At 39.8% G+C, this 25,905-nt stretch overlaps 2 protein-coding genes and 1 long non-coding RNA gene across 3 annotated transcripts; 1 reads left to right on the plus strand and 2 right to left on the minus strand.

The window, feature by feature from the left end:
* Nucleotides 1-7,335: 7,335 nt before the first annotated feature.
* Nucleotides 7,336-8,480, minus strand: LOC143878318 (uncharacterized). Its single transcript, XM_077380619.1, has one exon. It carries the CDS (start codon nt 8,352-8,354, stop codon nt 7,569-7,571), a length of 786 nt encoding a protein of 261 aa, XP_077236734.1. The 5' UTR covers nt 8,355-8,480; the 3' UTR covers nt 7,336-7,568.
* A 489-nt stretch (nt 8,481-8,969) lies between these two features.
* Nucleotides 8,970-10,098, plus strand: LOC143878709 (uncharacterized). The gene is made up of 2 exons (XM_077380959.1): nt 8,970-9,948; nt 10,055-10,098. The coding sequence occupies exons 1-2, from the start codon at nt 8,970-8,972 to the stop codon at nt 10,096-10,098; spliced, it is 1,023 nt and encodes a 340-aa protein (XP_077237074.1).
* Nucleotides 10,099-10,784: 686 nt separating this feature from the next.
* LOC143878319 (uncharacterized) lies at nt 10,785-23,152 on the minus strand. Its single transcript, XR_013250933.1, has 3 exons — nt 22,993-23,152; nt 22,619-22,741; nt 10,785-11,143 (listed from the first exon to the last, which is right to left on the minus strand). It is a non-coding gene; the product is annotated as an uncharacterized LOC143878319 (long non-coding RNA).
* Between the last annotated feature and the right edge of the window lie 2,753 nt (nt 23,153-25,905).

The following is a 25,905-nucleotide window of genomic DNA, read 5'->3' on the forward strand; positions in this document are numbered from 1 at the left end:
TAAACACACACGGAACCAAAGACAAACACATGATAAGCTAAAAGACGCGAGGAAAGAAAGGAATCAGAAAATAGACGGTATGCGCAAACCCAGGATGCCAGGGAAAAGAAAATGGGACATACGATAGACTCAGGGAGCGATTCTAAAGGAATCGAGCTCAGTGATCCTGATCCGCTAAAATCGGATAAGTCTCACGATCGTCATAGCCTATCGTTGGGCTCAGCGAGGACAATCCCTGTGAAGGGGCCACGCTGCGTTATCGCCCGTCCCAAAACCCGATAAAACGTCGGAAAACCGATAACACCGGCAAACCACGATCAACATCGGAAATGAAATGAAAAGAAGGCTCCGAGTGACCTGGCAATCACCATCCTTGCCGATTTTGGTTTTTGCATTTTTGAGAAAAAGCTTGAAAGATATTTTTAGATGCTGAAATGATTTTTTGAAGGATTTAAATGATTTTATTGAAAAGTTTGAACGATTTTATTGAAAAAGTTTGACTGAACTTGGGATGACGATCCCAAGCTGCCTACGTACCCTGTGAAAAGGGATCAAGCCAACGTAGTTCGAATGCTTTTCGAAATACGCCTCGAGTGTTTTGAATATTTTTTGATGTTTTTTGGATTTTTGTTATTTGATTTTTATGTATTTTTATCCCTTTTGATCGAAAGGGGTTTTTTTTGGCTCAAGAGGTTGCCGTCCGTCATAGCCTAAACCCGACGAGTGTTCCCAAAATCGATGGGGATCCCGAAATGCAGGGGGAATCCCAAGGAACGTGTGAAAGGATGAACCCGAAGAAGGAAAGAAATTAATCCCTAACCCTATAGAAAATGATCATCTCGGAGAGGAAGGAACCCTTGAGTCCTGTAAGAAAGGACGGCCTCCAAGAAGGGAAAATCCCTAAGCCCATGAGAAATGATGGGATAAGCAAAGAGACATTCCGTCATCACCTCAACCCGACAGAGAACTCTTGAAAGCCATTGAAGATATCAAACATTGAAATTAACTCCAAATTTCAATGAAGGTCCCAGATATTTGAGATAGCTCTAGTATTCTAAATGTAGACCTGAGAGTCAACCTAAAACCTGTAGAGAAAAGAAGAAGAAAAGACAAGGGTTCCGAATTGCTTCGATCCAAATGGGAAAAAAAATGAGATAGAAATCCGCAATTACTAAAGAATGATCGAATTTATGCTATACTAGGTCAACCTGATGCATGCGGTAGTTCCTTTTAGGCTTATAAAACAAACCAATCATGCATTGACATCCGCATTTCCCCATGGTCAAAATCAGCTGCTATAGAATGGGATAAAGGTCAAATTAAATGATCTAAAACCCTTATCCGAACTTTCAACCTCATCCCAACAGCCACAACAGATCCCATCCAATTCATAGCACCAAAAGACACATCTATGCCATTCAATGAGACCCATCTACGACGATCAATGAGACCCATCTATGCCGCATGAACTTAAGGCTCTAAGTACAATTTAAGGGTTGAAAGATCAGCTCATATAATGAAGATCAACTCAGCTCATGCAGTCATTTAAAACATACCGGTACCAACAATGAAGAACTCGAGGTAGATATAGACACTTCCCAGCTTAAACACTTGCATCCAGGCCACCTTAATTCTCACCACGAAACTGCAATCAAGATTACATCAACCTTAGAATTCAAGGGATTAGTATTTGAAATAATAGAGATGGATGGGCTTCGTACCGTTATCAAAATCGAATAATGTTAATGCCAAACGCTTAAATGAAAAGACATTGGTACAGCACTATCCTATCTAATACATACACTAACTCTACCCATCTCAAAGCATGAAAAAGGACATAAGCATTACTTTAAATGCATCAGACAATCATGGTCATAAAGCCTTGAAAATGTAACTCCAAAGTCCTTTACAGTCAACCCGAGCTGAGCTTCAACATGAGGATAATCCCAAAGCTAAAGATGATGCTAGGTGTCATTTCAAAATCTCAGCAAATTTCACGACCGGCATTACAAAAAAAAAATTGAACTGACGATCATAAGATAACCATCAGCTAAACCCAAGGTATCTTCTCCCTGATATTTTCACAATTCAACAAGATGGGTTGATCCTCAATTAGAATGATATCAAATTAGATTATGTTCATGTGTTGACTGCCATGAACCAATGTGCTGTGACCTCAAACAATAGAGCTTTCAACCACAACCACATCCAATGAAAATTCAATGAAACTAAACAAATTTACACTTTGAGGCATTTAATCAAACAGATCATATGCACAAGTAAACACATGTCTGTTACTTGCTCTCCCAAACCAAAATCAAATTGCATGAACTTGAGATCATAAAAAAAATAATGAGTGCAAGAGACAACATGAGAGATAGCGAACATTGAGAATGAATAAAAGGAGGAGTGACAGAATTACCTGAAATTGGAGACTTATATGTCCGTGCTCTTGTTCCTTCTTCCTCTCATTCTTTCGAATTACGCGCGGAGACGGCAGCTCGGGACGAAATTGCAGGGTGTGATGATGAATTGGAATTAGCCGGAGAAGGTGGTCGGTGGTGGAGATAGGAGGTGGAAATGGAATGGGATGGGCTTTAATAGAGAAAGAGAAAGAAACAGGGTATATAGATTTTCTTGATTTAATTTTAAAAGAGGGCTTGCAGAGAGGGTATTGGACGGATTTTGGGTAGGGTCGGTTCGGTCGGATTCCGGCAAGCTTGCCGGAATCAATGGAGATGGGTGTGGGTTTGTGATGAAATGAGTAGAGGGTTTGATCGAAATGGGTTTAATGGGGGTGGGTTTGGGTGACCAGAGAAAATGAGGGGGAAAGATGAGAGATGGAGGTGCGGTGGTGGTGATGGGGTTGGTTAGATCTCCGGTGGGATCGCCGGAGGAGAAGCCAAAAAATAAAAATAAAAAATCGCTCTCTCTCTCTGCAACTCGAAAATGGATTTTCTCTCTATTTTCCTCTTCCTTTCTCTCGGCTTGCTCTCTCTTTATCTTCCTCTCTATGTGTATTTTGGCTGGGATTTTTGGTGGTAGTGATGGGGTGGAGTTTCGGTTTGCAGAGATGGTAGAGGTGCAGTGGCCGGCCGGAGTTGTGGCTGTAGCTGGTGGTGGTGGTTTGGGAGATAGTGGCTGTGGGTTTGGGTGGTTGATAGTGGCTGAGGGTGGCGGTGGTAGTTGGTGGCTGGTTTGGGTGGAGAAGAAGATGCAAATGAAATGGGTTTGGGTTTTATAAGTCTGGGTGGCTGTGATGTAGATGGTGATGGTGGAGGATGGGGGTCGTGGTATGGGTGGAGGATGTCGGAGTGAGGCCGGAGAAGATGGCCGGTGGTGGTGGTTTTCGATGGAGGTGGTGGACTTGAGGATGGTGGTGGTGGTCAAGGAAGAGGTTTTTTCTCGCTCAGCTCCCTCTCTGCTTTTTTTCTTTAGAAAAATTTCGGCCTTCTTCCTTTACCCACGAGATTCCTATTTTTTTATAGCCAGGGTTAAAACCCTCCTCCTAATCTGAGCCGTCCATTTCATTCCCTTCTCATCTCAGCCGTCCATCTCTCTCTTTTAGCCTTAATGCCCCCCTAGAAACCCTAAAACCTAGAACATTCTAGATGATCTGAGCCCTACACTTCACCTCTTTGATCTGATGGCCTATGCTTGTGGCTTGTAGAGAAAGAAATGCAAGCTTCCAAAAATGCCCTCCTGAGAGGAGGATTTTACATTTTTATCAACATCCCTATTACCCCCCTTTTTTATTTGCTTTAATGGGCACCCGCGCTCGGCTATCCCACCCCTTTTTTATAAAGAGAAACATATGTTTGCCCTCTCTTTCTTCCATGGACAACCTTTTTTTTAACGTACTTTCTACGCTTGAAAGGGGGGAATGATATTGACAGAACCATATTTTGATTTTTGCACAAACTCTACTTGTCTTTTCTTCATGATATCCTCTTACAGGGCACCTTGGGAACGGTGATGACCATTGACAAATTTTTTTGAACATCGAGACGAGAATCACGATGGGCTAGCGAAAATGCTATTTGGAGCTTAGTGGTACCAAAAATGGGAGAACGTTAATACCAAAACTCACGGGTATTTTATAACTCTTTCAAAATTTTGCGAAAATGAGATAGAGGATCAGGGCAATTGAACGGAGGATACCAATGGGGTTCAGAGATCACCCAGGCTTTCAAACGATTTCCAAAATATGGAAATGGGCATTTTTAGGGTTTTCGGGTTTGATTTTTCGAAAATTTTGAGATTCGGTTCCAGGATCTCGACTTAACTTCAGGATTGGGATTTTATTCGATTTCGAGAATTTATTCGATTTTGGGGAAAATGGTCCGGTCAAAATGGGGTGTCTATACCGAGCTTTTGGGCAACCAAATATGCCCCATGCTTCAATTAGGATTCAAACAGATTATTGTGACCTATAAATGGGTGGATTCAATCCTAACTATATCCTATAATAATCCTACTAAAAACAATTCAGGTTGTAATTTGGTATAGATACATTAGAAAATGGAGCCAAATCCATATAAATATGTTGATAAATGTAATAGCTCTGCCCACAGCTCCCCTGAAAAAAAAGAAGGAAGAAGAAGATAATGTAGATCTAATTTATTTGAGGCAACACAAGATGAAAATTACAGGAAACAAGGAAATCAAAAGGAGAAGTCAAGAAACCCACGTTAGAAACGGTAAGAACATTTATTTTAAAAAAAAAACTGTCGGTGGGTGAGACTCGTCTCACCATATCACATCCGAGACGGAATCCATGAACTCGTGGTCTGACTCGAGCGAGTTCATAACCTCTGGTGAAAGACAAATCTCCAAATCAACGCTCCCTCCTCCTTCCCGCCCGCCAAACGCCATAATCACATTGTCAGACTTGCTATCCTGTCTGGTCCGAACTGCCACCGGTTTTCCCCACCCGAAATCCACTCCGTTGACCGGGAACCTTGGCGAGCTCCCCATCCTCACCACCCCGGAATCGAAATTCCCCAAATGCATCCTCGGAGCCTTTAGATACGCCTCTAACGCACCCCGCACGGCTGAGTCATCGTGAATCGCTACGCACTCGTTCAGCTTCTAAGCCGCCCACCCGAGTCCGTTCCCCAACAACTCGCCCACCTTTGCCGTCACTAATAGCGCTCCGACCGCATTGCCGAAATAGTCACTTGACAAAGGCGAGTTTAACCTGGACGGTGAATCGGGAGCAAATCTGAAGCCCGTTTGGTTATCCTTCTTCATGAAAATTTTCTAAAAGATTCATTAGCCAACCCCAACTAGTTTGGGACAAAGGCTTAGTTGAGTTGAATTACTTCTTGTATATGCCAGCTGGTATCAATTACGTTTTGACTATGTTGTTTGTTGCGGACATGGTTGAGTCAAATCCACTCCTTGATTGCATCAATCTTTTGCAGTGTATGCTGGATGCTTTTGTTTATATTGTTATTGTGCATGTAGTAGTGCTATTCAGATGCAAACATAGCTGTCCTAGGATAATGTTTGAGACAGATTAGATTCCAATGTGATTTAAGTATGGTCAACTCACTATCACTTTTTTAACATAACCTACTAATGATTCTCCATCTTTCATTCTAGTTGGGTTAAATTTCTCTATCATAAGTTGGATATACAATTCAAACATTCTTTCTTATGCCTTAAAAATTACATTAACTTAGCATGTGGAAGTTGTGGTTCGATTGAACTATTTCCTCATGCCTTGTAACCATGGTTCTAAATTTCGAACGAAATCCGAAATTTTGGTGGGGACCGAAACCGAAATTCGCTGAAATTCCAAATTTCGCCAATTACCAAATTTCGGTCGAAATTTCGGAATTCGAAAATTTCGGTCCGAAATTTCAAACCCAAATTTTGAAGCTTAATTCCGAAATTTCGGATTTCGGTGGGGTCCGAAATAGGTACCGAAACCGAAATTTTAAACCTTGCTTGTAACTACCAATTTTTAGGCTCCAAAGACGCTAGATCATATTTTCAAAAATATGAATACAAAGAGAACCACTTAAAATGGCAGAGCACAATCAAGACTTAGATTGTTTCAAGAACACAAATAAGAAATATAACTCTTGGAACCCCAAAAAGAAAAGTCCTCCCCTTTTTCATATCATTATTCCATCTTCTTGTGAAAACCATATACGCACAACATCTATCTATCTAATATATCTATCTATCTAATCTAATATAATAATCAGGGAGGGGGTTTACTGTTCGCTGCCCATTTGGCAGCCCTCCCCTTCCTCCATTAACATTTTTTTCACTTTTTTTAGACAAAGGCACTCATTCAACCCACTTATTCGCAATACTACGCCCTCCTTTATGCTTTTTCACAAAGGCACCCATGAGGTACACATAATTACAATCCTACCCCCTCCCACATATCTGTACATACTATACTATATGTGAGGGTAAAGTTATAATCTACATACAAATTATACACATTATTGTCCTTTTATTTCACCCCATATATAACACATCAGCATTACACTTTTACTATTAACCCCTTTGCTGATATCTAACATCTAACTCTATGAGAAATTATTTGAAGGTAAAATTGTAATCTGCATACGCAAATTTCCGACAAAGGGTACCTCTCTATGACAATTACGGGGAAAAAATACCAAGAAGAGGTAAAGACATATGACAATGACGGAATAAATACTTTATATTACGCATGATACATGCAAAATATTGACGGATTCCGAGCACCTGAAGAGGAACAACAAATATGGAAACCTCTATCGATTGGAGGGCTAGGATCAGCCTATATTGATTGGAGGGCTACGATCAACCTATGGAAATGATTTTCCGGGCACAACCGATTGATGTTGTGTTCCATAACATGGACGGTTTGGATCAACCTATAAAGCCACATAATTTCAATCTTAACCCCCTCCTTTACGCTTTTTTAATAAAAAATCTATAGGGTGATCTTAACCATCCGATTTAAGAAGAATAATATATTATGGAAACCCTTATAGATTGGAGGGCTAGGATCAGCCTATGGAAATGTTTTTTGGGGCACAACCTATTTATGTTGTGTTCTATCACATAGACGGTTTCGATCAACTTATGATGCGGTCCGTACAGTTATTTGTCGGCCCGCGCATCGCACGGGGTTTTTTACTAGTTATATTGAACTCTGTATCTCTTAACTTTTAATAAAGCATAAAAGAAGGAAACTTATTTACTAAGCTAGAAATTCTTCCTGTATTTATTTGCTAACACAATTTCCATTTAAACTGCAATCTAAACACCGTTTTGGGACAAAAACTACACTCGGAAAAATGAAAGTGGTTCGCAAACCCTGACTAATAAAAAAATTGTTTATTTCAAGAAAGATACAAGTTTGAAGGGCCCTAAACAAACAAACCAGATAAACTTTGAAGCAATAATAAACTATCCAACCGCTAAATAAATAAACAGTGAGTCATCTTTCACTTTGTTCCCTTTCTGTTCTTTATTGATAGATCTCTTAATTGATAGATCACATTTATATGTAATTTCCATAACAGCCATACCAGCTATGCAAGTCCATAAAAGAATCATAACCTTCGAGCCCCTTTAGCAATGATAGGCGTACGATTTCCAAAAATGGCAGGGACGAGAACACGAATTGCTCGAACCCCTTCAGCAAAGATAGGCGTAGGATGTCCAAGAATGACAGAGACGATAACACCGATTAATTTCACACCAATCTTACACCACTTGTACACTTTCCCTCCCCTCATTCTACCATGATTTTCCAACGTCCCTCTATGGGGAGGGACTGGAATCCTGGTCTGAATCTCCGTCACCTTGTTCTTGTCCACGTTTAGATACATAGCTAGCCAGTTCTCCACCTTCAATTCCTTCACACAAGCCACATGAAGGTTGTAGTTCTTGCACTCTGATCTGTAAGACCAACCCAAACCTTTAACCCCACAATGAATACAAGGGCTAGAGAGCTTTTTACAGAGATAGAGGTTTCGTCTTCCATCGCCTACGATTTGTGGGAGGTTTGCACAACAAGGGTGGAGGTCAAAACCAAAACGTGGGCAATGATATACAAACCCTCGAACATCTTCTCTACATGCATCACAAATCCTCATGGCCGAGCCTGGAGTTTTGTAATAGAAGCCAAAGTCACATTTATTGAAGAAGGGGTGTGTGATGGTGGAACGTGCTAAGGCGCATGCCTTGTGAAGGTCGAATTCGCATTTTTCACATTCGTATTCGAAGCCTATTCCAGCTTCCTTGCACCCATCACATCTGAATGGGATTTCAGTGTATTTCAGCTTGAGCTTGTGTTTTCGATGGCAGGGATGAAAAATATCATTGACTAGCTTCATTGGTTTTCTTTCTGCTGAAGGGTTTTTGTTTGTTGATTTGTTTTGAGGTTGGGTATTGGGTTTAAATGGAGGTTGGGGCGAGTCTGAGCGTGTGAGAAAAAGAAGGCTGTCTGAGGAAAAGGGTAATTTACTCACCTGATGTCGGCATTAATATTTACATTTTCTGCTATCTCCAAATTTTCTCCGCTAAACTTTTGACACGTAGCTCTCTCTCTCTAGCCACCCCTGAAACTATTTAATTTCAGTCCTACCCTTTTTCAACTATCTAGCCGTGTCCAACACGTCTTTATATTACAAATATTTGCTTCACCTACTAGTGGGACACCCTAGATCAAGCAAAAAATGTATATTTTAAAATTTGTTTTTAAAAAAAGAAACAAATATAGTCATAAGAAGATTCGAACGGCCCATTGGAAAGACCCTTGGCATCCTAACGGCCCATTGGAAAATCAATCTTCTTTGAGTTCCATTTCTATCCCTGAATCAGCCACAATCTCAGATACGATATCTAATGGTTGGTGGAGCTTGATCTATCAACATCCTTATTTATCGGATCTGAAAGCCATCATTGTCACTAGCCTCTTCTCTTCTTCCACTCCATCAGTCCCAGTCTGGATGCCTGAAGCTGATGGTACCTTCTTCACCAAAAGTGCATGGAACTCGATTCGATCCTCTCACCATCCTCCAGATTGGGTTTCATCTTTGTGGTTCCCTGGTCATATTCCGAAGTTCAGCTTCACTACTTGGCAAGCAATTCAAGATCGTTTTCCAACCAAAGATAGACTCACCTTCCTTCCTATCAATGCTGATAAGAGATGCCTGCTTTGTAATAGTGTAACAGAATCTGTTAATCACTTATTTTTTTCTTGTTCCTATTCAGCCTGGATCTGGAGATCAATTCTCAGGAAATTATCCTTCCGGAAAAATCAGAGAAAATCGTTTGGAGAAGAGGAGAGTTGGATCCAGAAAAAATTCAAATTCAAAGGCCAGAGTGGTTGTCTTGCAAGAATCCTCTTCACTGCTTCTGTTTACTACATCTGGTTAGAAAGAAATTGCAGACTTCATGATAAGATAAAAACTCACAAGAGCATTATCTTAGATAGAATCTGTCGTGTTGCAAGGAGCCGTGTTCTCTTCCTTAAACTGAATGAAGATTTGAATGAAGTAAACAATCGTATAGCCCAGATTTGGAATCTATCCCTCTTTCATTCTCAATCGGAATCTAGATTTTGCCAGTGGGTGCTACCTTCTCAAACTGAGTTAAAGATAAACACAGATGCTTCGATCAGTTCTGATATGGTTTCTTTGGGAGGTATCCTCAGAGACAACAAAGGCCAGATCATTTCTCTCTTCTCTGTTGCCTATGACTCAGTCCCCATTCAAGAGGCCGAATTAGAAGCAATCATCAGGAGTGTTCAGCTAGCCAGAAACAGAAATGTGGAAAATTTATGGATAGAATCAGATTCTCTCAATGTAGTTCAGATTATTAGAAAGCAATGGCCTTGCCCATGGAGAAAAATCCCTGCCCTTGAAAAGCTCCATCGAGATCTACTCTCCCTAAATTCTTGGAAAATCAGCCACATTTGGAGAGAAGGTAATAGGGCTGCTGATTTCCTATCTAAAAGCAATTGCATTTGTAAAGGGGATCCCATTCCCCTATCTTGTATTCCATTTGATCTCTTTGTAGTTGCCTTTTGTAGTTGCCTTAGAGGATTCCTCTGGGACCCTCTACCCTAGATTGTAATTCTTTTTCTGTTTAATATATTCTGCTCGGGGTCTGCCTAAAAAAGATTCGAACCAAGCATTATAAAATATAGCAGTTGTTTTACAGAGACGGGAACTGGCCAGTTAATGAACACACAGATAAATTTTATCAGTGTGATAGGGTGATCTTGACCGTTCAACGAAGAGCTTGAAAATTGACAGTAAAAAATCATATGGGCAGTTGTTCACATTCAGTTTTTGAAGATATACTCTTACTGGATAAACATTCAATATTTGAAGATATACTTATTGGATAAACATTGAAGAGCATAAAAGTTTTTGAAAGATGGAGAGGTGAAAGGGGTTGATAAGTAGAGCCTCATAAGCCTTTTGCCGGAAATGCACTAAAATTTGAAATTTCTCAATTTCTGTTTGTAGAAAATATGCAATTCGTGATTGGGCACTTAAATAATCGACATTTAAGTAATATTAGATAACATGGTCTAATTACAGTTACATAAGAAAGAAGATACATTTACAAGAAAGGGTGAGTAATGGATCTCTTAATGCATCGATGGGACATTAAATTACATGGTCAAATTGCAGTAACAGAACATATGAATTCGCAAACCATTGCTGTTCACCTCATTTCATTCAAAGCATTGAAGAATGGAATCGCACCCATAGAAGCTTCTATTTTTCCATGCTACAACACATCATTTTAGTTTGTAATTAGAAAGAATAATTATGGCCCATAAATCGCTAATTCATAAAAGTATTTTCGTAGTTAGCCATTGGTAATTGTGAAATGGGCAAAATGTTTAACCACATCACATATTTTTTATGGTTCAATACATCTAAATGCTATTAGAGTAACATTAGCGAAACATTCTCAATGCTTCATATTATATGTTTTGATTGTATAAGTTACCATCAGACAATAAAAAAATAATAACAATAAAGGGTTGCCTTTTCTGACGGAAAAGATGGTGATGATCAACAACATCTGGACATGCCTCAGGCAGATCTTGTTCTAAAGATGGCACTTGTGTCAACGTAATAATGCTATCTTGTCTTGATTGTAGCTGAAAGAAAAAAAAATCAACAATGAAGAGCAGATTCTAGCAGAATTTTCAAGAAATTATTGGTAATATCAAATACTGGAATGACTACAACCCTGGGAGAAACATAAAAGACAGATAAATAGTAGAAAGCAAAAGTGGGACAACCCGTGGGCAAGAATGAAAAAGAAATTGATGAAAGTTTTGAGTTAACATGAATGAGAAGCACATTCTAAATTGCAGTCCGATGAAGGCCTGTAAGGGTGTCAATTTTGGCTCGGGCTCGGAAGCTCGCTCGAGCTCGGCTCGAATCCTTAACGAGCCGAGCCGAGCCGGCCGGCCAGGCTCGTTAAGCTTAACGAGCCGAGCCCGAGTTAGGCCAGGCTCGGCTCAGCTTGGCTCGTTAAGGCTCGTTAAGAATTTAATATATTTAAATATATATATTATATGTTAATATATACACTAAAAGGGTTGTCAAGGGAGTGAAAGGGGGAGGCAAAATATGTCACTTTTTTTTGGAACCCCATTTGTTACTTGGACCACCCCCCGTAGTGTAAAAAGAGTAGTCAAATTACACTAGATAGGGCTGTCCAGGGAAGATGAGGGGTGTGAATTATAAGTAGATAAATTTATTTGAAACAAACTAAAAAATAGAGGGTAGAGCCATAAAACAACAGCTAGGCAGGAATGCTGTCACTCTTGCATCTAGGGCTGGACATGGTTCCGGTTTTAACCGAAGAACCGAACCGAACCGGCTGCTTCGGTTCGGTTCGGTTCGGTTCTGGAACTTCACGGTTCGGTTCTGGGTCCCGAATCTGGGAACCGATGGCTTTCGGTTCGGTTCTGGGTTTGGGGACCTGGAACCGAGAACCGAACCGAACCGACAATTATATTAACTATTAGTATTAAGTGGGGGGTGTTGATATCATTTTTAACTTTATAACAAATTCGTATGACAAAAGGGGCTGCTGATATCATTTTTAAGACAAAAGAAATTAAGAAAAAAGAAACAAGAAAAGATAAGAAACCAGATCTTTTTTTTTTTGAAAAGGTTTCAATGATTTGATGCTCCTTTACAGGGAGGGAATGGAGGCAGATCTGTTCTAGGCTTCGGATTTTTCCTTCTCTTACTAGACGGCCTAGTTTTGTTACGGGCACCCATTTTTCTTCCTCCTCACGACGGCCACCGCCACGTCGGCCACCACGGCGATCGCCTCGGCCTCGGTCGCCTCGGCCTCCGCCTCGGCCGAATCCGCGTCCGAATCCGCCTCGCTCGCCTCTTTCAGCCATGGATTTTTTTTTGGGGGGTGGAGGGAACAAAAGGAGGGGTTTTGAGAGAAGAAACCAGATCTTTTTTGCCTCCACTGTTCTAACTTAACGAAACCCTAGATCGTTTCTGCCTCCACTCCGGCATCGATTGCTGCCGTGAGAAGATGAAGAAGAAAAAAAAGAAGAAGAAGAAGAAGAAAAAGAAGAAGGTATGTATTAATCCCTCTTTATCCCTCTTTCAATTTCTGTTTTCTCTTTCTTCTTCAAGAACTTTTTCAAAGAATCAAGGTAAGTTTCATAGTCCTCTGCTTTTTTACTCGATTTTTCACAGCTAGTACTTGTTTCCTGGCTGATAAATGGATCTTGTACTCTGATTTTTATTTGTGGTTTTTTTTTTTTTTTTTTTTTTTGTAATTCCTTTTTTTTACTGTTCAACATTCATATTTCTGGTTTTGATTACATTTGGAGGACTCTGATTTGGTTTGTGTACTAGCAGAACTGTTCATTCATGGATTTGAGATATATTTTAGTCGAATTTGCTCCGAAAATGTCTTTTTGGTAGTGTCTCATGTTTGTTCTACCTAGGGTTTCTGGTTTTGATAAGCATTTGGAGGACACTGATTTGGTTCAGTGTTTAGTATGAGGATGTATTTCAGAATTTTCAGGTTCACTTGGTTTAAAAACCAACCATTTTTTTTTACTGTTGCAAACCCAGAACCGAACCGAACCAGAACCGAATAACGGTTCCAGGTTCACATGGTTCGGTTCTGGTTCCAGAACCTGGGAACCGACAATAGGTGGTTCGGTTCTGGGTTCACCCCAGAACCGAACCGAACCGAACCATGTCCACCCCAGTTGCATCTATGCTTGAGTGTTGACTAGGTTGAGTTTTTCATTATTATTATTATAATGAACGCCCGTTTGTGTTTGTTTTGAGCTTTCATCTTTACGTTTGTCAGTTCGTGTCATGCTTCTCATTTTTCGCACGCATAAAAAAATATGTCTAAACTCCCTCTTTTTGCTATATATATTTGAGTAAAGTACAAACATTCTGTCAACCTACTGTTTAATATACCCAAGCTCGATAAGGCTCACGAGCCGCTCGCGAGCCTGGCCGAGCTTGACCGAGCCGAGCCCCAGCCAAGCTTTTGAGCTTAACGAGCCGAGCCGAGCCTGGCCAAGCTCGGCTCGGCTCGTTTACACCCCTAAAGGCCTGCACTGCCAGTTTGTAGAAAGCAATGGATAAGTGATAAAACTTTAACCCCAGGATTTGGTAGAATTGCTTTCCCACTACGTTTCAAGATTTGGAAAGGTACCCCCAAAAAATTAGGAACATGCTTTTGGTCCTTACCAAAGAAGGGAAAAATTGTAATTGTTTCTGCGTATTGTGTTAGTGTCTGAATTTTAGTCCTTTTAGTTGAAGTTGCACTTGTAGCAAAGAACATCCTTACGAATAGATTTATAAATAAATTTGGAGGAGCCTAGTAGTAGATAATAAAAACTACAAAATAATAACAAATAATCTAGTTTCCTAAATTTGACAAACAGAATACCATGAAGATGGCCGGCCATGTTCAGATGCACTTCACAGAATATAGAGCCATCTATTTTCTCTTCTGCTCAGAAATAGAACTGAAAGCAATGGCAATATCGTTCCCTTGAAAACCCTCTGACAAATTCTTGCAATTCTCTTTCTTCATCTTCTCCACAATTTCTTCAAACACAATATCCTTCATTTCTAATAGAAATTTCGAAAGAAAAAAATGGAAGTGAAGCTGATTTTTTCTTCTTCTTTTTTTTTTTTTTGCTATAAAATAGGGATTGGAGAAGCCTACCTCTGTCAAGAGCTTTGAGGAATGGGATTCCTTGACGGCTAAATTTGCAGGAGCTGCGCATCTGCCCTTCCTGTTACTTCAGCTTCCTCAGATCATTCCGACCACCGCCGGCAGCGGTAGCGCTACCGCCCACCAACTCTCCCACCACCTGGATAACAAGGTATGTGGATTTTTCCCTCCTCTTCTTATTTTTCCTCTTTTGTTTCTTTTATTTTTTTAAAACGAAGACCAAGAATTACAGAAAACTGGGTTACCCGCGGGTTCACCCAACCCGCACGGGTTGGGTCTGGGTACATGAGAAACCTACCCGTAGAATCATGGGTATTTTTTACCCGTACCCGCGCGGGTCGTACCCGTACCCGTACCCGCACGGGTTACCCATTTGCTGGGTCTACTTAAGCCCAACCCATACCATGACTCACCATCACTTAAGCAAAGCCCATACTATGCCTTATTGACTTACAACACTTGAGCCTTTTTTTTTATTTCATTGGGCACTTATGGGGGCCCATCTCCCATTTTTTTAGTAAAGACAAGCTTACTATTTTTTTAGTAAGTACGAACTTACTATTTTTAGGAAAAAGATAGGATGGACTTGGCCATTCAAAAAAAAAAAAAGATGGACTTACTATTTGAAGCCACCCTCCCTGGCAGCCTTCACTTCGAGGTAAGCAGCCCCTCTTTCTCTTCCTCTCACCCGTCTTCTCCTCTTTGTTAGAGTAATTAGGGTTTAAGCAAGGATGCTTAAAGCATTACACCCAAGGTATCTAGTTTGGAATACCAAGTTTGTTGCCTCCAGCCCCTATATATAGAGATACACTAGGGTTATAAGAGGTTAATGGGCTCCAGCCCAAATGGGCCCACTACACCTGGTCCATTACCTATTGGGCTTATATTAGAACATACATGGGTCATATTATATACCCAACAATCTCCTCCTATGTTCTACATATAGCACAATCTAATAGATAGATAATGTGATGTCCAAACAAAATTATTGAATCATCCATATCACCATATGGTCTATATTATAAAAGATCTGTAATCCAAATGAAAACACGAATCCTTTTATGAGAAACCATGAGTTTTAGATATACAACAAGCTAAACTCAACCAAAAGGTAGTTTCACATATAAGTGAACCCCGCTGATCTTAGATGAATTCATTCATGAGGTATGATTCTCATCAAGATCCAAAATAAAGTTCCACAAAAAAGTGAACTCTATGCATACTGAAATGTAAGCATAGTCTTTATGACTTTAGAAGATTTACTCATCAAGTAAGTCATCTTCATCAAAGTCCAAATCAAGACAAGCTCCTCCTTTTCGCCAATCCCTGTGAATTACCAAATATGGATTTCATGAAAATGAATCCAATCATTTGTGTAAAACACTAAAGTATGTAGTTCTACTCGAAGAAGAACTTAGTACAATTCCATAATTCACTAAAGTATCTAGTTCTACCTGAAGAAGAACTTAGTACAATTCAAAATGGCTGAAAAAGTATCAGTATCACTCTCACCATAAGCATCATTGTCAAGTTTTAATAAAGAACAAGACCTAAACAGCTTCTTTTGCAAATAACCATTCCTAATTGTCAAGTTTCATTAAACAACAAGACCAAATAGTTTCTTTTGCAAAGAACCATTTCATGTTTCTTTTTGGAATGTTGCAGTCATCTTATCCATATTTGAGTTAAGCTGTATCATCAAGTTTGGAATGTACAACCTTTCCCAAAAAGGACATGTCATCAAATGTGGAATGACACACAACAACTGTAAACATCGTCGAAACATATCAAGTGCTTATCTTGGCCAAAAGGGAGATTCGAAGATTCAAAATAACATGGATGTAGGTTAAGTCCAGTCTATATAGACTTTAACCCCATCTCCCCCACAATTTTGAATATTCGATCTTTGGTCAACCCCTATATGAGAGCATCGGCTATATTATCCTTCGATTTCGTATCAATCGAAGTGATAATCGCGTGTTCTTGAGATAATTCAGCATGGCATGTTTCAGCCTAAGATGTCTCCTCTTACCATTAAAGAGTGAGTTCTTCACAATCGTAATTGTAGTTTGATTATCACAGAACACACTTAAGGAACTGATCCTTAACTGGGTCAGTGGAATGTCCATAACCATAATCAAAATCTTTATCTCCTCTGCTTTCATTTGCAACTGAAGCTAGAGCATAAAGTTCCAATTCGACTTCCACACGACAGCAGTAGATTTGCTGTCCCCTGATTCTGATCCCCATGATTCATCAGAATATTCTTCCATAAGAAGTGGATGGCCACCATAGTTTTGAGCATACTCTTGAGTACACGAAAGGTATCTCATCAGCCTCATAAGGGCATCTTTATGCTCATGGCCAGGATTGCTAGTAAAAACGACTCAGCATGCCAACTATAAAGGCTATGTCTGGCCTAGTGCAACACAAACATGAGGCTACCAATTAGTTTAGAATAATCTAACTGACTCATACTGTCTCTTCCTTAGAGATCAGCTTCTTGGTATAATTAAAATGGTGTCTCAATCGGTTTGCACTCACTGCATCCTCAAAAGGGAAAGTAGTTTTTCATATAATGGGCTAGGCCAAGGGTGATTCCCGGCTTTTCAAAAAACTTACTTTCATACCAAGAATGATGTTAACAACACCCAGGTCTTTTCATGTCGAAGTCTTTACCCAATGGTAGTTTCACATCTCTCATCACAGAGAGAGATTGGAAAGAAGAATCAACATCTACATACAAACAAATAATCATGACCTTATTCGACACAAAACAATAGTAAAGGCATGTATCCGAGTTATATGTCAGAAACCCAAAGCTCTTGACTACTTTGCCAAATTTCTAATGTCACAATTTAGGTGCTTGATTAAGACCATAACAAACTTTGTATAATCACATACAAATATCTACTTGCAGCCCGTAGTCTTGGCCCCTTTTGGCAAATCAACTAGCTGCCAAGTTAGATTTTCTAACAGAGAGCTCATTTCATCATGAATGGCTTCTGCCCACAACATAGAGTCCCTAGATCTCATCACGTCCTGATAGGATGATGGATCATTCTCCAATTGGTAGGTCACAAAGTCCTCACCAAATTCTTGGGTACTCTATCACATGGAGGAGCATATAGAGATTTAGGATGTGATTTGCAGTCAAAGCTGCCTCTCCCCAAATGCAACTAGGCATGCCAGCTGACATTAACATGGAGTTTAACACTAAAGTTAACGTCCGATTTTTACACTCAGCTATGCCAATTGATTGAGGCGAGAGAGGAGCAGTAGTGTTAAGGATTACGCCCTAAGAGGCACAGAATTCAATGAACTGTCACTTTGCCGAATCTTGGAGTCTAAATACCATTGCCGAACCCTTGGTGGACGAAAATCTTTTTTGGCCACATCCCATGGGGCTGAATATTCCACGGAATAATTTGGTGGAGGAATCGTTGGTCCCGAATTTCTCTTGGATTTGCAGGCGGTTCACACGGTTCAGTTCTTGGATTCGACTTGGATTGGGTTCTCGCGATTCGCCCATCAGGTGCACTCTTTCCAATTTTTATTTCCTTTTAAATATACAATGGAAAAGAACCATATGCTGTTTGAGATGGTCAAACTTCAATCCTTTGGTGGATCTGAGTTTAATTCCTGGAAGCGAAAGACTTAATTCGGTCTGACATACGTGAATTGTTTTTACACCGTTTTGAGTACCTTTGCTGAGATGGATGAAGAAGTTGATGAATCTCAATGGCTTAAAGATGCGAATTTCTGTAAAGAGTACTTGTTGAATTGTCTTTCAGACCATCTTGCAGAAACCTCTAGTAAATATAACACTGCTAAAGAAATTTGAGATAATTTAGATGCTCAATTCCGAAAGGAGGATGAATTATCCACGACTCACCTTGTGGACAAATTCATGGATTTCAAGTTCTAGGAGGACATGGAAATCACTCCTCAAGTAACTGATTTCGAGAATTTGAGATCTAAATTAACCAATGAGAAAATTGTCGTGTGGAAGATTTGGAAAACCCACGAGCAAAGAAATCAGACGTCCTCTCCTTCTTTGGAAAAATTCAGAATGTTTAAAAGAAGGGAACCCTAAAATTGTAGTTGATGCTTTAAGATTGTTAGAGTAATTAGGGTTTAAGCAAGGATGCTTAAAGCATTACACCCAAGGTATCTAGTTTGGAATACCAAGTTTGTTGCCTCCAGCCCCTATATATAGAGATACACTAGGGTTATAAGAGGTTAATGGGCTCCAGCCCAAATCGGCCCACTACACCTGGTCCATTACCTATTGGGCTTATATTAGAACATACATGGGTCATATTATATACCCAACACTCTTCTCCCTCCTCTCTCCGCATTCTTCTTCCCTATCCTTTTCCGCTCTCTTTCTTTCCCAGCTGCCCTGCGAATACCAGACCCTACATCCCCCGCCTTCCTACTTTGGTGTTCAACAATCATAAGGGACTGCTCACAGCAGACCCTACATCCCCCGCCTTCCTACTTTGGTCTTCACCATAGTTTCCCCCGGCTGTTGGCATTCTTCTTTGCACTTCTCGTGCAGCCAACAGTCCATCCAGCCTCTTTACACTCTCTTCTAACTACAGGTTGTCAATCTTGATGATTACATTCCATTCACTCCTCTTTTCTTCACTCCCCTTCTAGTTTTCAATCTCCTTTCCCACCTAAGATTCCCTGCTGATTATTGGGGTTGTCCCATCAATTTCGTACAGCCATCTCCATTTCAATTGCATTTTTCCACCACCTGCTCGCTACTTATCACTGCCATGGCTGCTCATGCACATTTTTTAATGGTCAGTTCACACGCATATTTCATCATGCTCTCCTACTTTGGTACACATTAGAGGTGATCGATGCAGCCAATGCGGATCAAACTGCTGCTACTTCTCCACCTCCTATTGGGCCTCCTTATAGTGAGTTTTGATGTTGATACACAGCCACTTGATTATCCCAATTTGATTTTCTTTGCAGCCCTACTTTGGATCAGCCTATACCTAGCTAGTCTTCACATTGAGACCTCCATCACGATTGGAGATTTTAGGCGCCAGTAGTATAGTGTTTTCTTTCATTTTCAGATTGTAGATAGTTTATTTGACTTGTTGTCCAATGGTATAAAACTGTTGAGTTTTTTTATCCGACTAATTATCGTCATGCCTTGCATGGGAATGAACTTATACTCATGGTGAATTATCTTTAAGACCAATGTTGCATGTGAAAACTATGGTAAATTGGTAAGCATGAGATCATTCTAAATGTTTAATCTGATTTGAAATTGAAAACACTCTTTACTTGAATATTAATCACCTTTTGCTCCTAAAAGTTATATAAGGACAGGTTTGCATCAATAACCAACATTCTTGGCATTCCAACTCACACTCTAACTTAGGCTCCAATTATCATTAAAAAAACTTGGGTTCCAAATTTCTCGCTGAATAAAGTTCATTGTGAGAAATTGAAAGCCACTGTTAGTTTTTAACTTCTTATCTGACTATATTCTCCTATTATTTATGTTTCCTCATAACAGAATTAGAGAAATTTAGTATCAAGTTTCTTTTCCCTTGCTAAATATTTGATATGTTTATCTTTCTTATATAGAAGAATGTCCTAACTTGCAAGATTTTGTAATTTTTATAAATACCTAAGAGGCAAAACATAGTAAACTAGTTATAGCTTAAGCTACGCAATCTTATAAACAAGAAAAAATATTCATCCCAATTAGATGGAGACTTGATTTCTCACCTTCCTTATTACATACATCTAGAAGATATTGGAATAATAATATGGAAATTGGGAGATTCTTCTTTTTATGTAACATGCCTTCCTCAAGTCCTTGTGTGTCTCAGGAAAACTAGGTGAACCCGCAAAGACAAATAACCAATAATTAAAGAGAGAGGAATGATAAACTGAAGGGCGCCCTTGCAAAAAACTAGTTTCAAGTGCCCTCCCATTGGTCAATCTCAATAAAATACATTTATTGCTGCTTTAACTTTATATTTATCTGCCAGTTCATAATTTGAAATGCCCACTTTGTGGAGATGGACCAATGGGGGCGCCCTTGTAGCTGGGTTTTGCAAAGGCGCCCTTCAGTCTATCATTCCTCTTAAAAAGATACATAAAAATGCATCTTTGCCGTCAAAATTTCTTCAACCTTGTGGGGAGGGAGCTTAGAGATAAAATGAGAAGTTTGGGTATTCAGAGTTTGGATTTATCCATGGCCTATCTACATAATGGCCAAAATAGTTTATCAGATTGTAGATAGTTTAGCAAAAAGTCTGAATTATGTGTAGGGCTGGCAATTTCACCCGAAAAAGAGGGGATCCGCCCCGCCCCGCCCCGTTTGGGGAGGGGATTCCCCGATTTGAAAGGGGAAGGGGAAGGGGAAGGGGAATATAAAAATTCCCCGGTGCGGGGAGGGGAAGGGGAAGGGGATGGAGTTGTCCCCGCCCCGCCCCGCCCCGCCCCGCTAATCAATGCCATTTTTTTGTAAATTTTTAAGTGTTTTTTTTTAAGAAAAACGACTAGAAACTCTGTGGATCGGCTACAAGATTCCCCCAAATATAAACTTAGCTTGTCTTTTCCTTTTAATTAGCTTCTGAGAGCATTTTGAGAACTATAATAACCTTTTCACAGATGTTGAAATAATAAAGACAATCTGAGAGCCTGAGACGCTGAGTGTATGCAATTATCAAAAAATCGTAGTGCCAACAGAATTTTAGGGTTGGATTGCAGGTTTTAATTTTCAACAAGAAAAATTTAGCTACTAGAAATTTGTTTCATGTCAGCACTAGACTGAATTGCAATTAAAGAAATAAGTCATTTGTTGATTTTGTTCTCTTCTCCATTCTCATTTCTCATGCTCATCTGGGGGTTAACATGCTATACATAATGAACTAATGAACATTATTTTGCGTGTGTGAGCGCCCACTTATGGACTTTTAAAGTTCATTGTGACTACTGAAATAGTTACTTTTTGCACATTGGCTGCCTGTTAATGAAGATAATCCTGGTGCTCATTTCCTATTTATCATTCCATAATTTATGCAGAAAATTGCTGAAAGATGAGGTCCTGTTGTTATTTATATTTGTTGTCTCATCCATGCATTTCTGATTTTGTCCATCAGTTTGTTGATCACATGAATAGAATCATAGCATTCATCACAATATTGTCTGTAATGGACGTAGAAGAAAGAAGCTCTGTTTGCTGGTTTGGTTGGGTTCCAAAGAGGGGGCGGGGCGGGGATTTTGTCCCCGAAGGATGCGGGGAGGGGAAGGGGAAGGGGAATAGATATTCCCCGCGGGGAGGGGAGGGGGATTCCCCACCATCCCCGCAGAGGGGAAGGGGAAGGGGAGAGGGAAAATTCCCCGCAAAGGGGAAGGGTAAGGGGACCCCAACATCCGGCCCCGACCCGCCCCGTTGCCACCCCTAATTATGTGTTTGTAATTGGATTCAAGCCAGTAGCTCCATTGAATGGTGCTCTGTATCATAAGATTAAGGATTTAAGGGTCACTTTCAATGCATAATAACATGGTTTTTAGAGGAAATAATTCATTTTCTTGTGCTGGCAATAAATACTTATTGTATACATTTTCCTCGCACGATAAATTTATTCCATCACGCATCGGACATGTTTTAATTTATGATTTGTAGGCACGGACACGGGTATTGCATGTCAACAATGACACAAAGAGTCGGACACAACAAACCCCTAAAAACATAGAAACGGAGACGCAGCTAAAATAGAAAGTATGTATAGTCGATATTTGTGGACACAACTAATAAATCTTAAGATTAATCAACTATAATCGAAACCAAACATGAGATAATCATAACAACACATTCATCCAATTCTCTTCCATTTCCCATATGCCGCGAGAAAGGGATACCAATAGGGGATTCAATGAATATAATATTGAAATAAGAGTTTTTTTAGGGTTTAGGTTAAGGGGGAAGGGGTGTATAACAGCAAATATTAGTTAAAAAAGAGCTAAAAGAAGAGTTTATGATAAAAGAGGTAAACACAATATTCAATAATAAAGCAGAATATTACACTTGACACGGTACAAAAACATATTGACACTCTCACATTAAGTCTTAACACTTGTAGCAGTACATTTAAAAGTGTTAAAAGGAGTATCAACATGTGTGGACACCATATCGGACTGTGTGTCAGCAATAAATTCATAGTGTCGACTAAATCATAGGTTTTCAATCAAGATAATACATTTTTGTATAAAGAAAAGAGTTCATTGTGCATCTGAGAATTATGAACTGTTAACAAGGTAGCTAGTACAGCCATTTTTGGCAACGAGGACAAAACAACTACAGAAACCTAGAAAGAAAAAAGTAAAAGAAAGAGTAGAGCACCTGGTAAGAGCGTCGAGGACCACAACAGCAATTCCTCTGTTATCGCTCCTCCCCGTCTTCGGCTGGTTATCACCCTTGGCTGTAATGTCATCATAGAACGCCCTTCCCACCAGCTTAACCAACCTATTCCAAATATAAATTCCATGTTTCTTCAGAAATAGAAAAAAAAGGGGGGGGGGGGGGGGGGGGGGGGGGGAATTAAACCACGAAATTATTATCTTCGCAAAATTCGGTCCATGTGTCCACGAAATCGAGGACAGCGCCACCGAATTGCAACGGACGCACTGGATTCTAGTGCACATGAAGAAGTAGAGAAGAGAGAGAGAGAGAGAGAGTAAAAGGAAAAAATTAAAACCCTAATTTGGAAGAATTACTTGTTAAAAGGCTCTACACTCATGATTGATGAAATCACTGTACAATTGGTAGGGTTGGCACGGAAACCCTAGAAAATCCTCATATTGTGAATGAGTTAGCGCTGCAATTCACCGTTTGGTTTCAGCTCTCGGAATGACGGAATCAGATCAGAAATCAAAAGAGAGTACGAAAGCTAAACTAAAGCCTCGGCCTTGGACGTTAAAATAGGACTATAGGAGAGAAACACACGAAAAGTCTGAAATGCCCTTGTCTAATAGTCAGAAAATTAAAAGTCGAAAGCATTTTGTACTCCCAGCCGTTCAAAAAAAAGGGGCCCTGGAGGATGACCCTAACCCTAGGATCCGCGGAGGTTTAAAATGGACGGCAGGATATGGAAACCTCCACAACTGGAATGGTTGCGACCCCTACCACCATCCCCGTAGTGTGCGGGGCGGGAACGGGTTTTAAATTTACCCAGCGGGATGGAGACGGTGTCGCCCTATTAAGTCTTACACATGGCTGGATCATGCTTCTCAGATATCAATTGTTACGAACCCAAATTTGTGCGCAATGTGATTGATCTCAGAACACCTTATAATTACAGAGGTTGTTGGAGAAGGCGTTATTTAATCTTTTATACTTTAACACTTCCCCTCACGTGTGGTCCCACTGCATGTGAATTTTGAACACAAGAAGGTTTGAACTGAGCATTTACTCTGATATTGTGTCAAACTACCAGTTACTCCAAAAGTTTAAGCTGTTGGAGAAGGCGTTATTTAATCTTTTATACTTTAACAAGTTGTGCCCCTCTAGCCTTTGCCACATAAACAATTTGCCTCTCTCTCTAGAACCAGACTGAACTGCTAGTTCAACCTATTACTTTTTCATTATCTCGGTTAAATTTCATCAAGCCAGCATACATCTTCTCAAAACAACAAGATGAATTGCACGATTTTTTTTAAAAGTTAAATATACCAACCTTCCGAATTGACTAAGTCATTTTTCTGTTTTTTTAATTTGACCAGTTTTTCATATTTTTTGTTTAAAAATTCTCAATTTTTTTTGTTTTTAATTTTAAAATTGATTAGTCAATGGCATCACATTCAAACCAAGTTGAGTGTGGTTGGACTGGTTTGGACCAAATCATGACATTTTATGGTTCCATTGCGAATCTGATTCTTAAATAATTGTTCTTATTACCATTTCAAGTTGTACAAGATATGTATCATGTTTTCTTGCATTTCGCGCTTTGTTTTGCAGCCGGCAACTTGTTGTAAAGAATCTCCCTCTTGCTTTTTTAAACTAATTGTCTTCGGATTTTTACAAAGAGTTTTTCGTCAAATCGATAAGCGAAATCTGACTTCTTTAATTTTCTCATTCTGATATTTACAACATTACAGAAAATTTGGATTCGGATAGCACCAAACTTTGGTTCGAGTTACCAAAATTTGGATTCGAGTAGCACCAAAGTTAGATTTGAGTAAGCCAAAGTTTAGTTCGCCTTATATTTGATTATTATTTTATCCAACAATCTTAAGAATCGTAGTATTCAACTATTATTTTACAACAACACCTCACTGAATCAAAATATTGTATATCAAGGCCGACCGGCCAACCCTAGTGTAAGGCTTGAAGGGCCTACACCCCAAACCCCTCTTGCTGCTTCATAAAAATACTCATGAACTACGAACCATCCTGTACATCTGTGCCACTACCTCGTGCCACTTCCTCGCTTCATCAACGACCACATTAAGCTCAAACATTGTACCCCTACTGCATCACCAACAACCACATTAAGCTCAAACATAGTGCCCCTACTGCATCACCATCCATTCGTCTCAAAGTCCAAAAATCCTTGTGCTTACCTATATCTAGATGCCAGACAAATCGATGTTACACACCTATCCTCAAAGTACGCAACTCAGCTATTCAAGGCATCGGTTGTGACATGAACCAATTCACAAGAGGTCTTGCACAGCAGCCAAAGAGAACTAATTGGGCATGGGAAATGGTCTTGTTGCGCTCCACTCCGCAAAGTCCTCTAACTTAAATGCTCAAAGTACAAGGTCATGCAATAAGCCGAATACACAAGGCTACAAGTCTTGCACAGATGGTTGAAATTCACTTGTGGATACAGGGCATGACCATGCCACACTCCAATCCACCAAGCCCTCGCCCTCTTAGGTCGGTCATTCATGGCATGAACCTTCATGAAATGCTCTTATTTTTTTTTGTATTCACCTGATATGTGAAGTGTTTCTTTAAGAAATACTAGATTTTGATTCCGAAGCAAATTCCTAAATACACAAGAAACCTCTGTGTTTTTTCCTTCTTCTCTCCTCTCCCTTCTCGGTTTTTCCTCCTTTTCGTTTTGTACTACTCACTCACACAACAGGTCACTTTTTTTCTTCTTTTGCTTCCTTTCGCAAATAGGAAACTTTCTTTCCTATTCTAAATAGGATTCTCTAAGGCTCTGTTCACTTGTTTTCCCGTTGCAGCAAAGGAAAAGAAAGGGAAGGAATCTGATGTGGCAAAATGGAAAGGAAAGGAAAAGAAATTGTGATTTTCCCTCACTTTCTCGCTGTTCACTTGCCCAAAAAGCGAGGGAAAATATGCAGGAAACTTGTTTTCTCGCTGAAATCGAACCTGAACCCATCTATTTGAACCCATAAAACGGTACTAAAATATATAGATATGAACCAAAAAATCGAAAAAACCCATTATATATTTGTTTAAGCAATGGAAAATAGTAAAGATGGAAACAAAACACATCTAATCTGAACCCATATATCTGAGGTAAACAAGTGAACCTGTGATTAATTGTTTTCCCAGGATAAATCTGAGGTAAAAATAACCCATCGATATAACAGCGAAAATCGAAACTTGAACCCATCTATATAACAGAGGCAAAAACCCATATATCTGAACCCATG

Source organism: Tasmannia lanceolata, unplaced genomic scaffold (assembly GCF_043159265.1).
Source record: "Tasmannia lanceolata isolate RefF3 unplaced genomic scaffold, GAP_Taslan_0.1 ptg000006l, whole genome shotgun sequence".
NCBI classification, from domain to species: domain Eukaryota; kingdom Viridiplantae; phylum Streptophyta; class Magnoliopsida; order Canellales; family Winteraceae; genus Tasmannia; species Tasmannia lanceolata.